The sequence below is a fragment of the Artemia franciscana genome, chromosome 20 (genome assembly GCF_032884065.1).
Source record: "Artemia franciscana chromosome 20, ASM3288406v1, whole genome shotgun sequence".
Classification (NCBI taxonomy): Eukaryota; Metazoa; Arthropoda; class Branchiopoda; order Anostraca; family Artemiidae; genus Artemia; species Artemia franciscana.
The window spans coordinates 13,784,265-13,801,678 of NC_088882.1; the positions used below are offsets into that span (position 1 = coordinate 13,784,265).

At 33.1% G+C, this 17,414-nt stretch overlaps 1 protein-coding gene across 3 annotated transcripts in view; it reads right to left on the minus strand.

Moving 5' to 3' along the window:
- The window catches only part of LOC136039776 (exportin-6-like), a 125,726-nt gene continuing 108,312 nt past the window's right edge, over window positions 1–17,414 (minus strand). For all 3 annotated transcript variants that reach the window (XM_065723642.1, XM_065723639.1, XM_065723640.1), the window contains 5 exons: window positions 11,811–11,994; window positions 7,621–7,732; window positions 4,827–5,054; window positions 3,698–3,928; window positions 1–216 (listed from right to left, as the gene is read on the minus strand). In XM_065723642.1, the coding sequence (XP_065579714.1) occupies window positions 142–216; window positions 3,698–3,928; window positions 4,827–5,054; window positions 7,621–7,732; window positions 11,811–11,994 (830 nt within the window). In that variant the 3' untranslated portion in view covers window positions 1–141. The remainder of the gene's footprint in view (window positions 217–3,697; window positions 3,929–4,826; window positions 5,055–7,620; window positions 7,733–11,810; window positions 11,995–17,414) is intronic.

Sequence of the window (17,414 nt, forward strand, 5' to 3'; positions counted from 1 at the left end):
TAAAAAACACTAATTTAATGTACAAAAGCCAATAATGCATTTATGTTGCAATGCATGATACAGGACTAAAAGCGTTCTTCACATACAAGCAAACACACATATACACATTCTTACATAAAAAAAGGCTATGCCGCAACTGAATTAAAACTGTTGAATGAAGAAACATCTAGAGTCGACAACAAATCGTTCTAAATTCAAAGCGAAGGTGGGGAAATCCTGAAAAAGAAAAATGGAAGTCAGTTAAAATTTAAAAGTGAAAATACGGAAATAAAATAATTAAAATAGGAAGCAAACAAAGGGACAACATTTCGGGGAAAGAAAATAAAATAACGAATAATTTTTCATACTCTCTGATAAAATAACGAAATAAAATACATCAGAAAAAATAACAAAGAAAATAAAATGCAAAAGGCTAGAAATAGGGATTTATATTTATAGATAGAATTCTGAATTGGTTTTATAATACAATAATTTTTATAAATCTAGAGTATAAACAATTCTTTCTTCGAATATTTAAGCTCTAGATTGAATCATGAAGACTACTCCTGCTCCTTGAATGATTTTTTCACAAGTTAAGTTGACATTAACGAACGAAAAAAGTAGATGGCACAAAAGGCTTCTTTTTACTGAAAACCGTCAAAATTCAAAAGAAGCGCCAGAAATAGACGAATTGTATGAAAAACATACGAAAATATTAGGTAAGTCATACTCATCTAGTCTCAATAGTACAATTAATCTTCTACTCCGACTCCAGAGCGATAGAAATGCAACATAAATTCAAAAGAAACATGTCTCATGCATATCAATATTTAAACTCAAGGTATTTTTTCTTATCAACCAACCTAGGGGAAAAACAAGGTCTGCCCCCTGAAACCAAAAAGAATAGAAATATTTATACACCTAAAACGTTGACACATTTCCTGGATTGTAGTGTGGGTTATTTGACTAGGAATGAGCAAGAGGGGGATTATAGGCAACAAAAGTAGTCTCTGGCACCCGTTAGTTATGACGAGCCATTACTTTAAACTTTTACGTTTTCGATGGTGTAAATAATACCCAATAGAATTAGATATTTTCCCTCCCCTTTATTTCTAAAAAAATGTATTTAAAAAAAGGAAACTTTTTGCGTCTGAAATGCAATTGAGAAGTGTAGGCGTGTTTAAAATGAGTAGAACAAAACTTTTATAGAAGGTCAGGAAACGTAGAGGTCTCAAATAAGGGTGGGGTGGAGAAAAAAGGCACACAAGAACAAAAAACATGGTAGGCAGTGATGAGCAACTGATAGTAGGAAATCAGACATTTTGAATAGTGTGGAACAGAGGAGGTTTATTTGCTAACGCCGGTCTCAGAATCCTAATTTCCTCCAGGGACCCATAGCAATTATACTCTTAATTTTTAAATTTTAAAAGAAAACCTTGAACTACAAATTAAGTGGGACTACGCCATTTCTCAGAGATTCACATCTTATTTCTCAGTGAATTTAGTTACGAATTGCATTTCCATCGTAACTAAAATGAAATTAAATATATGATAGCAGGTAAATATCTAATTAAGACACTGAAAAAAAAACTACAGCTAGCAACTCACTCCAGAACTCAGCTGCCCATCTGTGCACCAAACACAGCCTGTCTACTAGCAGCTACTATATAATAGCAGGTAAAAATCTAATTGAGACACTGAAGAAAAAACTAATACTGCTAGCAACTCACTCCAGAACCTAGCTGTCCGTCCGTGCACCAAACATAGCTCGTCTGCTAGCAGGTAACATATGACAGCAGGTAAAAATCTAATTAAGACACTAAAAAAAAAAAAAACTACTACTGCTAGAAACTCACTCCAGAACCCAACTGCCTGCTTCTTCATTCTTCAAATCAATTTAAAGCTTCGCTCCTTACCCCCCTCAATAAATTTTTGATTTCCTTTAAATCCGCACCTATGGCCCATTTCTATCACATGCGGAACGAACTGTTTTTTGTTGGCCCTGAATCTTTGGCAATCTGCCATCCTTCATCCGAAAAACGTGGCAAAACCATCTTCACCTTTCTTGCATTATAGGCAAAGAAAATGGAAACGAACCACACCTTTTTACCATTTATATTCTGTTACACGACCAGCAAACAAGTACACAGAAATGTCCAAATAAAATAGCCGTGGAAAACACTTGAAAAGTCTTACTCAGCCATTCACATCGCCCACGTTCCAGAACTTACTTTCATTAGCGATAACCTGATCATTGTTTGCAGATTTGTTTTCTGTATCACTAACAGCTTGGCCATTATGATTAGAATAAAAATACAATGTTTCTAACTGGGATCTTATCTCTTTTTTCCTGTAACTGTATATTACTACTGTAACCTTCATTCGGTTCTACAAACACATAATTCACCAGGCTTTCTAGTCGGTTCTAAGCCAGTCTGTTCTTTAGTTCTACAGGACCATATACTATTATGACCGATAACTTTCACTTTTGGTCATCCAGTGAGCAACTAGACTTATCTTAATAATGTATTCTCAAACTAAGCATGACTTACAAGCCTCCTTTGTCATCCGTGACACCTAGTCCCTGCCTATGTACCTGTTTAAAATGTATGGATCCGTTAGTCAAAATGCTAAAAAGATAGTTTATTACAATATTGTTACAATTTCCGCACTATTAGACCAATTCCCATAGCCTCAAAAAAGCAATGGGTCCCACGAGTCGAGATAAGGGACTAATAGCTTCTTCTTAAGTCTAAACAAAGGACCTGAACCGACTTGATGCCCGACAGCAAGAAAACACCATGACCTCTAGTTGAAAAGAGACTTTCTGCAAGCCTGGACCCACCTCTGTAGCAAAAGAGCTTTCTGCACTTGGCAATACTTTCCTATCAACACGAGTAAACATCCTCAACATCCTACACAAACAATCTCCGCTGCATCGCTTTTACATCGTTATATATTCGTGTCTTCAAATATTATACTACAATGATGCAGCAACACATAATATAGCTAGGAAGAGGTTATTTCTCCCCCACAAAAAAAAACTAAAAACAACAAAACTCTGAATGATTATGCCCCGTCTTGACACCATTTACCAAGCTAGCAGTATTTCTTGTAGGTGGATAATTTTTGGACAGCCGGCTAAGATTAGGCACCCTTCAAAAATTTTGAATGCTATGATTGGCAGTCTAGTCAAAGTCTGTCCAGCTGTTGGTAGGGTGAATGATGTCAATCAAGAAGAAGACTATTCCCTTTCTTAGGCTATAATTTTCGTAAGAGGCACTGCTACTCAATATCCTCCTCCATTGCTGTTTGCAATCACGTTTTGTGTTAGAAAAGCTCTTGGAAAGTCGAGCCAAAATTTTATTATAAATTAATAGTTAATGATAAACGCATCTAGCTTCAACTTACCTCAAGCCGAAATTACCGGCGTATGAGACGCGTCTTACAAACCCTGACTTTTGCTAATGAACAAAATTCAGAAGTAAAATAAAACGGAAAATGGACTTAGCCAGCAAAATCCAGAAAAAAAATAATCCAAAAGAACTCACTAAAGAAAAAGAAAAACGAAGTCATATAGCACTGAAACTACATAAATCAAATGCTCTAAAATTTTGGACACAGAAATATAATTGGAAATAAGAGTATAAAATTATTTTTATTCTTTTTTTACCCGATCATTATCCTTTTTTTAGCACCATGGATAAAGTTTACTCACCTTTTCCTGTTTGAATGAAGCTACTAGTTCAGATTTTTGATGGTCGGAAATTCCAACAAGCGATGATGCAAATTGAGGCAGAAAAGAGTTAAACAAATCGTCAAAATCAACGGATGCCAATTCGAAAAGGGCTTGTGTAATTTCATCCCGAAGTAAGTCATGAGTTTTAGCAATCAAAATTTGAAGAAGAACGGTCATGAACTGAGAACGCATTCTCGTCAAAAACACCTCCTGAAAATGAAAGTAATTTTTTTTACTTTTTGCTGTTTTTTTTTACTTAGTACCATGTGTTACCAGATCAAATTTGCTACAAAGACTTGGCTACAATTGCCTGTGGGTTCAACGACAGCCTTAGTTCAACAAAAGGGAAGCAAACTAGCAAAAATCAGTAGTCGCAGATTTATCATCGGAAGACAGGAGGCGGGGAGGATGGGGGCTAAAGCGCTGGTTAAGAAAGTTGTGATTCTTCACCAGTATTTTTTATAGAACTAATCTCAAATTCTCTGTCAGTTACAAATAGCATTTTCAATCAGCCTAAAGAGAAAATCTGTCGATTTCGATAAAAAAAAATCTCTAGTTTACTTTTTATAAGTAACCTCAAAGCGAAAGATGACAGGAGCTTGTTGAAAAAAAAAATGGCACGAATAGTTTTTCGGTAGGTTTTTGAAATGTAAATTTTTGCATGTAGATTTTGGTGGGTTTTTAAACTTTATACATATATTTTGCTATAGAACGAATACAAGCGGATATAAGAACTTGCAACATAAAAAAAGAATATTGATAATAAATCAGAAAAAGAAAGGAATCCATTCTTTGACAAAGACGTAAATACAAAAATGATGCAAATAAAAATACAAAAAAGCGAAAATAAAATATGTAATGTAAAAAAAAAACAAAGTAAAAAAAAAATGTTAACACAATAATGTAACCTAACGTAACAAAACAATATTAATCACAATAAAACAGCATTTGAGACTTCGAATGAGCCCGGCATTATATCATTCCATCTATTTAGGCCATAAAAAGCGTGTAAGCAGTTATGGAAGACAAAGAAAAAAAAGAAGAAAACTTTAAAAATCTACTAAAAAAAGGGATATATATTAGCCCCTTAAGAATTATCATATCTCACCTTATGGAAAAGATTACATTTCGAGTTCAACATCAATAGTGCCTCCAGACTGTCTTTAAATACTTGCACATCCGATTGTAGAAAAGCTTGTCCAAAGGCAGCCATTATTTTATAAAAATAGTCTTCATTACTGAGTTCCCCAGTAGATGTGAAAAAAAACTTCCAGTGGTATAGCAATATTAGAGTCATCACTTTCAAAAGCTGAACTTTCACTTCAGGTCCGTTTCTCTAAAAAGATAAATTCTATTAGAATTTTCAATTTTATGATATAAACATACGGTATACGCTTTTGGAAACAAGTCCTTTATTCTAATTAGATTCCCTATATAATGGAATCGATTATTCCATTACTTAAGATCCAAATGCTAATTAGGGACTACAAAAACCTTAATTTAAGTAATGACAAAAATTGAGTCCCATAGATGCTCCCCCGCTAGACCCTCTAAAAACATTTATTTTCTATACGGTATTTTCTTTACCCTAACCAATATGCTCACAAAGATAGGTTGTATCGTTTTCCATTACAGGGCTTGCGCATGAGTTTGGGTCCCCACATTCCCATTCAGTACCCCATGTTTAACTTTTTATCCTTCTCTATCTAGTTAATTTTGTGTTAATTCTTAAATTTATTTCCATGAACATACACCAATGAAAAACAATTTTGTTGTTCTTTTTCTACTTAAAACTCTTATTGGCATTCTTGAAGGATGTTGGCTCAGTATAGATGTTTGCCAGGTTCACCAAATCTTAATAATAAACATTATTTGAGTTAGTTAATAAATCAATTTGAACAAGTATACCGTACACTCTAGAGGGTTATGCTTGTCTGTGAGACGACACAAAAAATAAATTAATTAATTGGACTCTATACGGCATAATCAAGCATCTACGGCATAAATAAAAACAATAATAACAAAAGCAAATAACTAAAGCAAAAACAATTAACAACATTAACAATAATGTAAATGAAAGAAAACAAAATAAGGCACATATGAAATAAGAAAAAACAATATGAGCAAAGTAAAAGATGGACACTGGCTAAACAAATCTGAACAACGAAAAAAAATTTAATGCAGCTCCAGTACGCAACTCATTGATGCGAATCTTGAAACCGAACTGATAACTACACATTTGTCACACTATACACATTATATCGAGTTCCAAAGAGCATGGGTAACTTATAAGAGTTGAAACTGGCTCTAGTTTCGAAAAAAAAGAAAAAAAAATCAACGCTTTCTATCGTTTCGTGACACTTGTCATTTTTTCAAGCCTTGCAGCCGTTTTTTGTCAGGAACTGATATCAGACACTCATTACAACCCTGAATTTACCATTACACTAATTAAATTGATTATTCTTATTATTATACTACAAAAAATACAAAGTGTCGTCAAACACTGGAAAGCGTTGAGTTCTTGTTCTTCTTTCTTTTTTTTTGTCGACACTAGCACCAGTTCCTACTCTTGTAATTTACCCATACACTTTGTCCTTTTCTATAATTAATTGGTGAACTGTCACAACTGTAATTACCAAAAAAAAAAAAAAAAACTCGCGCGACACCAAAAGGCTTCATAGACTACCATGCTTCAGGGTGAAATCTGGCCTTTTGTCAGTGCCTGAGGGAACATTGAAGACTCGATTTTTATGTACAAACAACATAATTTCGATTAATTGCTTGCCATAAAAGAGTGAATATACTCTTAACTCACAGAGAAAAAAAAATATGTAGGTATAGAGGACGCAAAATGGCAGTGGTTTTCCAAAAATTTAAAAAGAAAAATTTAATATTGAAACTTTATGAGCGACTCAGATTTCTAGTCTGAATATTGGATTTAGCATTTAAATAAACTAAAAGACAGCATGTGCAACAGACTTTTAAATATCACAATTTAAGCTAAATTTCATGTCAATAGTTTTTGCTCATAATTTGTTTTATGTAAAATCGATCAGGGTTGCCACCACGGTTAGTTCCTAAAGTGCTACAATTGCCCAAATTTGCGTGTTTCACAGCGATTTTTGGTGCTACAGTGAAAACAAACTGACTGTAATAGTGCTAAAATAGCACTTTCGAGCTACAGATGACAACCCTGATCACGTGCTACAGTGCTACACACAATGAAATAGTGCTAAACAATACTTCTTTGCTACAGGTGACAACCCTCAAATCGATTAATATATCAATTATACAAACTTTAATATAAGGAATCAGTTTTTAAACTGCCTGTAAATATACACATAAAAACCAATGCATAAATAAGATATTACATAAAGACATACTATTTGGAAGTAGAAGACCGAGATTACGTTCTGAAATGTTCACAAATTAAAAACGTGTATGAAGAATGTTGAAAGAATGGACGAGTGCAATTTTATGCACAAAAAGCTGCTTGTAAAAATTCGCTCGTATGTCTCAAACAAAAAATAATGCTTGTTACTTAGACAAGACTGTCTACTGTCCGGTGGTGCAGGCTACGAAAATTATTTTCTTAAATTAATAAGACAAGATAAATTATTATTTAAAAACAATTATCATAAACTGAATTTGAAAATATTTGCCAAATTTGAAAATATTGCCAAAAATGATCGCAATGAAAAATTTTTGTCTTTCGTCAAACTAAAAACCACAAACAAATTATTGCCGTAGGCGAATGCCATGTATGTCAAAGTACAATATGGTCCTTAAATTTCAGAGTCTATTGATGCCTTACTAGTGTAAAATTTTTTCAGCCATATTTGTAGATTATGGAGGGGAGGGATGAGAATAACCTACGTGTCAGACAATAAGAAAAAAATTACCTGAAAGATAGCCGGGTATATGTTGTCCATGCAGAGACTAAGAATGCTAGGCAGTAGTTTCTTATAATCTTTCGAAGCACCCTTAACAGCAAAACCAACTACCGTCAAAACCCTGAAAGACCAATGAGTTAATCAGTTGCCAAATAAGTCCATTAGAGTAAAACAAAATTAAGTCTTCTTAATTTTGTTTCAACTAAGGGTAGGTTCAACTAAAGGGTAAGGGTTAGTGAACTAAGTCACTAAAGGTAGGAATAAGTGAAGATATAAAAATGATGCAGGTTAATAAAAGATTGATCAGGTGAACAGCTTCACATACCTTGATAGTACTATTAGTAAAGACGGTGAGAGCAGTGAAGATGTTAAAAGTAGAATATCCAAGGCTCAGAGCGTTTTTTCACGATTAAAAAAAAGTTTGGAAGAATAGGAAAATAAGTCTGCAAAGATTTAAATATTGGAAGCTATAGTGATGACAGTGGTAAAATATGGTTCTGAAGTATGGGTGCTCCGATAAGCGAATGAAGATTTGCTAGACCTGACGGACCGCATTTCAAACAGTAAGCTGTGCGAAAAGTATGGCTCAATCACGCTATCTAGGATTATGAAGAGAGACAGGTTGAGATAGCTAGGGCACGTTCTGTGAATGAAGAATGACAGGTTACCGAAGATTATCCTATTCGGCCAAACGTCTAGGACTAATAAAAAGCAGGTCGTCTGCGGTTGGAGTGTAAGGATGTCATGAAGAAAATTTAAAGGGAATGCAAACTTCCTGGCAGGATGCAAAGAGGAAGGCTTTGAATAGATTGGAATGGAGGAAGCGCATGCGTAGCTGCACTGGCCTCAATCAGCTTGGTGCTGCGGTGAGTTGTTAGCAGAAGTAGTAGCAAGGCCATGTCTCAAGTCATTCATATAAAATAAATATACTTCGAATAAGATCAGACCCATATATCATGAATGCATCCACTATTCGACCCATCAAAAACGATATTACTACCCTATGTCCTGTGGTGGCGCAGTGGGTTTGATCTCGGCTTGGTAATATGGCACCAAGAGTTCGAACTCTAATGTAGTACCTGACCGCAGGGTCGACGGAAGGACCTTACAAGTCAAGATGCGTTGTTAATCCAATACATGCATATATTATTATACCAGGTTGCTAGGAATCTAATGTACTATTTATTAAAAATAAATGCTAATAGATATGTAAACGGCACCATACCTAATTGACCAGAATTGTAGAAAAACAACAATAAAAGGTATCCACTGACATTCGTGAACAATGAACTAAAAAGATGTGCTTTAAATTCTCTCGGGGAAAGACAAACAAATGTATAAAACACTACTGTTGCCATTCCACAGAACACAATAAAGCATATAGAAAACTATAAGAGCAGAAACTGGTCTTAATTGGCATCAACCAGTGACATTATGAGAAACCCATGTTTCCAATGGGGTAATTAATTGGAATTTCCAGTCGTTTTTATTTTTACAGAAAACAGGAAAACAAATCAACCAATGAAATTGTGTGACAACTATGTTTTCAATGGGGTATTAAACTGAATATTTCATTTGCAGTTTCACAGACAAATAGGAAAACAAATGATTCAATAAAATTGTGAGGAAGCCCCATTTTGGACGAGGTATTCAGTTGGGTGTTTAATGTGGCTTTTATAGACATACAGAAAAACAAAATCAACGAATAATATTGTAAAAAACTATGTTTCAAATGAAATAGTAAATTGGTTGTTTCATTTGCAGTTCCATAGAAAAACAGAGAAACAAAGAATCCATTAAAATTGTGAGGAAACCCTGTTTTCAGCGAGGTATCCCATTGGGTGTTTAAGTTTTTTTTTTTTTCAGACAAACAAGAAACAAATCAACCAATAAAATTGTGAGAAAACTATATTTCAAATGGAGTAGTAAATTCACTGTTTCATTCACAGTTTCATAGAAAAACAGGGAAACAAAGAAGCTATTAAAATTGTGAGTAAACCCTGTTTGCAACGAGGCATTCAATTAGCTATTTATTTGGTATTTTCCCCGAAAAATGACAAAAGAATACGTAGATTAATAAAAAAAATCTACACCATCTACAGTTACTTAACAAATTCCAAAGTTGTTTTTTTTTTTTTTTTTTGTCAAATCCTACTTTGTACCTTTCTACTTCTCATTCTCCTAGTCGAATTCTACTTTCTACTTCATAAAATATGCCGCTTGCAGGGTTCATGTTACGAACGTTTTTTTTATTTCTTAATCTTACTCTGTGCTGACAACAGCAATTTTTTTTTAGCAGTAACAAGAATTTACTTTCAAAATCGATTGATCGCCACCAAAAGCGCCCCTTCCTATTGTGCGCTACTGACAAAAAAGACAAAATAATAAAGAATATACCGTACAAGGAGGTGGAGGGTAAAAACATACCAAAAAATACTTCAATAAATATTTGACACATAATAAGACTACATTATGTCATGATATCGAATACAAATGTTAATAAATTCAATAATAAATATAAAGAATTCGGTAAATAAACTCAAATAAAAACAACTCGAAAATGCAGTTTTGAGCGCTATGAGCTATATTTTGAAATTCCCGCCTTATTAGCATTGCGTTGTCTGTCAGAGCAAATGAATAATATAGAGGGAAAGAATACAAAGAGTAAGGAAAACAAAGAGTATTAGGTTTTTAGCTGTTAATACACAAAAAAAAGGACAGAAAACACAAAATTGTGTTTTCGACAAAGTGTTTCATTGGCTGATTCACTTGGTCCCTTGTTTAAACACTGTAAATAAATATGGGACTTAAGAAGAGGGGAAAAAGAATCCGCGGCATCTACATTTACCTAGCAAAATCAGAAACCTTTCTACTTCTTGACAAATTCAACACTGCATCGGTAGAAAATCTGCTGCTTGCAGTGTAATTGTTATAAAAATTTTTACTTTTTATTTTACTTTATACTGTGCACAGCAGTTGGGAGTAAAGCTTCTATTTTTAACACAGCCTGTTTTTAAATTCTCTATTGTTTTTTTTTTTTTTAAGATCCACAGGATGAATATACTTCGTTTTCTAACTCATTTCCGAATAAAGGTATGAGGCAAAATCTTTTATAATAGACTTTGGATGTTTTCGTAATAAATGGGGAGATTCCTCCTTTACCACCTCACTTGGTCCAAATATAAACCTTAGAACGAAGGGAGGTTAGGGGGCAAAAACCTCTTTAATTCTTCTTAACGTTTACTCCCCTTCCCCCTTGGATTCCTCATCTCTAGTTTTCAAAATAAACCGATTTCACATACTTTGCTAGTTTATAAAATTAAAATACACTTTTGGAGGTTAGTGGTAGATGTCAGTCTGAAGTAGCAGTTTTGATTGCTATTCCATCCATAAAAGAAAACCTTAAGTAGTCACTTCTATTAAGCTTGCCATTTCTTTTGATGCAAAATTCAATCACCCACATTTTGCGTTCTTCTGCATAACCATTCAACACAGATTTAAATTTAAACAATAATATAAATACAGCTGGAATACAAAAGAGAGATAGTATTTAATAAAATTAATTTTTAATACAATTAATAGAAATAGTATCTAAAAAAAATTAATACCGAAACATTTTGCCACCGGAGATAATTTTGGAGACCAAATAAATCGATCTAGAATTATGATATTAATTTGAATTTTTCTTAGAGTTTGATCAAAACTTTGCTTAAAATAGGACGAATTTCCTATTCCTCGTGAGGGCTACTTTTCAATTTATTTTTAGATCTAAAAAAATACAGGACTGATTCCAAAAATTCAATTTAGTAGATGGATAGAGCTAAATTTCAGCAATCAAATTCAAGCAAAACTGTCATATTTCTCATCGGGCTGGACTTGATCTGAATCTCATTAGCATTACTTACTGATTTTCGCTGCGAGGAATAAGCAAGGGATTAAAAAAGAGCAAATAATTTAAATCTTTTTACCAAACACAGTGGCAAATTTCACGGACTTAAACCCATGTTGTTATAATCCTTGGAAGAAGCCCCCTTGCAAAAAAAAAAAATAATAATAATCCGAGTTTCATTAAAACCACTTATTAACTGAGTTATTTTATATTTTTAGTGCTACTTGTTTTACATGTTCCTTTAACTTTGGACATCTGGGTTATCAATAAATACAGCAAAGCGACCCAAATTCATCATTATACTACTTACAGGTCAAGTATAGCAGATCCTCTACCTTCAATAAAACTATTAAATTCAGTAGACTGGTTGAAGGGAAAACCGCTTAGAAATTCTAACAAAGTCTCAATAATATCACAGCATGTGTTGTAACCCATTTGGTGCTGAAGTGTGTCGAAACACTGGACGAAAAATACAATCAAATCTTCAACTACATCTGGAAAAGAAGAGAAAAACTTTTTTACAAGAAAAAAACTGCCCAAAAACTACTCAAAAAAATTGGCTAATTGTTGAAAAAGTCAAGACAGATAGTCCGTTTGAATGAGAGGCAAATCTGGCATAAGCCCTTATTAAAAATTAAAATTGATCTCTAAGGGTGTAGATATCCTTCAATATTAAAGGTCACTTACGAACTGCCTTCGTACTTTCGTACGAGAAATTTTTTCCCTGAGCAACCTGACCATGTTTATGAAACCCGTAATAAATGGAGAATGCAGCACCTGAAATTAATCACTGAGAGATCACGGTTCTCGCCATATTTCTCGATCATGAGTTCATGGCATCTTTATCTACCATATATTGACTACAGTAAATCTCTCCCAAATATAAAAAAGCAACTTCATTCTGTCTTTATAAATAAATTCAAGAATCAGTGATAAAAAAAATCTTAAAGTAAATAGTTGTTTGTTTGATGTTGATAAGGTGGGCTCATTTTTCTTTCTTTTTTCCAAATAAGTTGCCAGTCATCGGTCACCCTCGCTTGCACACTGTTTTTGTTCTGTTTTTCGGATTGATATTTGCTGAGTGTCAGTTGTTTTGTGGGTGGGTTCCCGTCTAGTGGTGGGTCGTGTATTTATTTATATTTATTTTATGCATTTGTTTTTGTTTCTTTTTTTTTCAAATAGGTGTGCAAAACTTGTTATACCGGGTCTTTGTCAATCGACCTTGTATCTCCGGCTTGACCCTTTTTTTATATTGTGTGTATTGTACAGAAGTTTAAATAAAAATCTTGAATCTTGAAAAATCTTGAAGCAGCTATTATATCTATTATATTCTTATTTAATTTTGCAGAAAATTTGGAGTCTAATAATACTATTATATCTATTAAATTTTTATTTAATTTTGGAGACAATTTGGAGTCTAATATTACTTTCATATCTATTATATTTTTATTTAATTCTGCAGGCAATTTGGAGTCAAATAATACTATTATATCTATTATATTTTTATTTAATTTTGCCGACAATTTGGAGTCTAATAATACTATTATACCTGTTATATTTTTATTTAATTTTGCAGACAATTTGGAGTCTAATAATACTATTATGTCTATTAAATTTTAATTTAATTTTGTAGACAATTTGGAGTCTAATAGTACTATTATGTCTATTACATTTTAATTTAATTTTACAGACAATTTGGAGTCTAATAATACTATTATGTGTATTATATTTTCATTTTTATTCTAATTAAGCAAGAATTAAAATTGGATAGGTGTGGACATCAAGCCATGGCTAATTGTAGAAAAAGCCAAGACAGATAGTCCGATTGAGCGAGAGGCAATTCTGACATTATACCTCCCTTGTTAGGATTGTATAAAACTGATGTTAGTTCATTTGCTTATAGATAGATATGTCTATCTATAAGAGAGAATTTAGGTGCTTTAACACGGGTTTAGTAATAACTGAAAACTATTCATAGTTTATAGGGTAAATTTTGTTTTGAAAAAAGGATGATTTCAATTCATACGATAGGCCAAACTGGATTTAAACCACCTATAAACTCAAACCTCCTCAGTAGCAGCATAAACCTGCTAGGGTGGTGATCTCTTCTGATCTTGGCATGAAATACCAGACTTACTGTAAAAAAGAAAAAACGGTGCTATCAAAATGTTGAAAACTCAAGACTTTCCTAGTTTCAAAGGAAATATTATAATTACGCTACTGCGTGTTTATCCGTCTACTGTTAGAATATACATATCCTGTTTAGGATGCATATCCTGTTTTAGATTTTACTCTGACAAAAGAAGAAAGTGATAAAATTTAACGGGTTCAGAAGAGATCAGTATAAATCTTCAACATAAGTTCCATGCTACCTTACTCTTTTTATCTATACTTATTTGAACTTGAACCCCTTTTTGTTCACCGTGAGAAAGTGTGAGTGAAAAACTCTCCATTCCAACCCATCAACAGGAACTTCCTCCAGTCCCCCTTAGATCCCAACTCTCCAGTTAAGCAGCTGTGGAAGTTCCCTACCACACACTGGTTCACTACAGGCCACAGCGTTATTAACGAAGCTCTGTGTTAAGTTTTGTTAGTGCTTTTAATCATTTATAGCCGGAGTGTTTTGATAAATTTTGTGCTCGTTGACATATTTTACTTGTGCTTAACATATTTTAACTATTATAGTACTTTGACTAAAAGACATCATTTTTAGGCAATTATTGATGCTGTTCATAATTAGCAGCTTGTATGTTTTGAAAGCTTTTGTTCTCATTGACAAATTTTTCTCCTGTTGACCATATTTTAGTTATCTTAGTGTTTTCATTTTTGACTAAAAGATACTATGTTTGGGCCGTACCTATGAAAGTGTATCTTGTTTTCAATAAATGATTGGATTTGAGGGATAGACTTGTATATTCTGTTACTTTCTAAACGAAGGTTGACAAATTCTGAGCTCTACATTTTTCTTTTATGTCTATGCGTGCTTTCAACACAGATATTCGGTCACACCATAAACCGTCAACGCATTGAATGTTTCCGCAATGCTCAACCAGTAACTTTTTGTGAATCAGCAACACTTCTGTTTCTATACATCAACAAAATCACTCCCAACTTCAATACATAAGAGAATAAGGAGCTACTAATCCCCAGATCGAAAATCCCCGTCGACATTATGACTCCACCTTTAAGGGCGAGGCAACCAAGAGAGTTGACACACTTCATCTTTTAGGAAAATATTCCTCTCCATATTTCTCTCGCGGCGCATATCTTAATTGGGACCGACCCTCCTTTACGAGAAAGCTTGGAGTGGTTCTTCGTTCAAAGAACCTGTTACCATCTAGATCAATAATCCTTACGGACAAGTCTTGTATTAGGTCTATTGCCGAATATTTACGCCCACTTTTTACAGAGACATCTAAAACCCTACTGGCAGAGTTCAGTTAGGGAGAGATACCCCAAGGAGCTGAATAACTTCAAAATAAACTTAATTGCAATTAAAGCTCTCAGTAGATTTCGATTCAACTTGACCTTTCCTAGAAATAATTCTATTACTTCTTTTGATTGGTTTAAAATTCAATTGTGTTCGAACTATATTTTATTAACTTCGAGTTAGTAAGGGCTAGTATAGCCCTAAAAACATAGACTAGTTTAAAAAAAAAGTGCACAGCACATCTGTTGGGCCCTCTTAAAAAATAGTTATTTTTTCTTTGCCACAATTCTAAGAAAAATAAAAGTAAAATACATAAAATTACAAAAAATTATTCTATTTAGATTTCAAAACTAACCTAACGACTACCCAATTTTCTAGAAACAAACTCGCTTCATTTTATTATCACTCTCCGGTACTGTTTGAAGCATATTTAAAAGACATTTACAAATTCATTAAAGGGTTCAGATCAATTAAAGATCCTAGAATGTCATAATCCCAAAAAAGCTAATTTTTGCGATCTTAACGAGTCTTTTCATCAATATCTACATTCTCGGAATACTTGACTTGAAAGCAAAGTGAGAGATTTAATTAAAACTCGATTAATTCTTCCATGAGCAATGGGAGACATTTGAGACTTCCCGCTCGCAAGAAATCTGAGCTTTTTCTTAATTTTAATTTTTTTTTTTTTTTTTTACTTAATTTTGCAGACAATTTGGGGTGTAATAACACTGTTATATCTATGCAAGTAAAGAATTGTCAAAAACACAATATTGAAATACATTGATATTCTAGAAGAAACATGTTTTTATGCTTATTCAAAATATTTAGTGATTGTTACATCTAAAGACAAGCAAAGGCACTTAAGCCAAGCCATTTTGTCTTGGAAAAGAGAAAAATACACACAAAACGACGGAAATAATCAAATTCAGAATTTTCTAAATAATATTTCAATCCCACAAAGGTACTTTCGATCTTCTAAGACAAAAAAAAACTGTAAAAAAATTTAAAATGTGGCATACAATATAAAAAAAAATCAGTAGATTCAGAATCTTCTAAACGATTTTTCAATTCCGTAAAGGCACTTTCGATCTTCTAAAAAGAAGAAAAGAAAATAACATAAAAAACACGTGCAATATCGAAAAAAAGTCAGCAAATTCAGGATCTTCTAAGCAATCTTTAAGCCCGTATAGGTACTTTTGATCTAAAAAAAAAGAAGAAAGAAAAAAGACGTGCAATATAAAAAAAATCAGCAAACTCAGGATTTTCAAAACAATATTTCAGTCCCGTGAAGATACTTTCAATCTTCTATAAGAAAAAAACAACAACATAAAACAAGAAAACACGACATGCAGTACAGCAAAAAAATCAGTAAATTCAGGATCTTCTAAACAATCTTTCAATCACATAAAGGTGCTTTGAACCTTCTATAAAGAATACTTAACTCTTTGGAGCAGGAAATAATTGCAAAAACAAATTATTTATTTTTTGTGTGTGTGTGAATTTAGTCTTGAGAGCTAAGGTTGAATGGGGTACAGCATCTATCTATTCAGAATAATTTAAGAAAAAAAAGAAGTTGGCAACTAATGATAAGACTTTATTTTAATAGATTTATAAAGGGTGTCTAAAAACTTTTTTAACTACGACATATTTCCCTCCCAAATTAAAACATATTTCCCCCCCATATATTCTACGATTGTTATACTTTTCCGTGATTCACCCTTACATTTTGTATTGCTCGTCGATTTGGCTTGGTACTTTCCCTTCGATAGTTCGTCCAATCCGTGTGATCCAGAATAATGCTATCCGAGTTTTATGTGGTGTTGGGAACCAGGAGTCTTTGAGGTCTGTGTATAGAGATTGAAATATAATGCCTGCAGCTGGATTACGTGATGTTTATACGTTGATTTTTATATACAAGTATTACAGTGACAGCCTTCCTGATTGTTTTACAGGAATATTTTGTGAGAAGTCTGATATTCACCACCACATTACTCGGATACGAGGTAATACTGAGGTTCCTCGATTGGTTTCAAGTAGGTCTTCTTTTTCACTTATTTACAAAGCTTCAAAACTTTGGAATAAACTGAGTATAGATATTAAGGAAATAGGTAGCCTTGGCCAGTTTAAGTCTGATTTACGTGTGGAGTTACTCGGTAGGTATACTTTTGAAACAGATTAACTAAAATAAATTTTCCATAGGTTATTCATTTGTAATATTTATGTATTTTTTTGTTTGTTATTTTTGTTGTCTTGGGGTCACGCAAGGTAGTGTATTGTTTATGTATTTTTTTTTATTATTATTTCGGTATATGGTCTCATTCTCCATAGTTTCTTATTCTCCATATTGTCTCTTTATTTTCTTTGAATTTAGAACAGCCTCGCAAGCTTCACTTATGTTGTGCTATTGATTAAGAAATGTTTATTTCTAATAAAATTGTCCTACTACTACTACTACATAAAACCTACTTCATTAACATTTAAGAC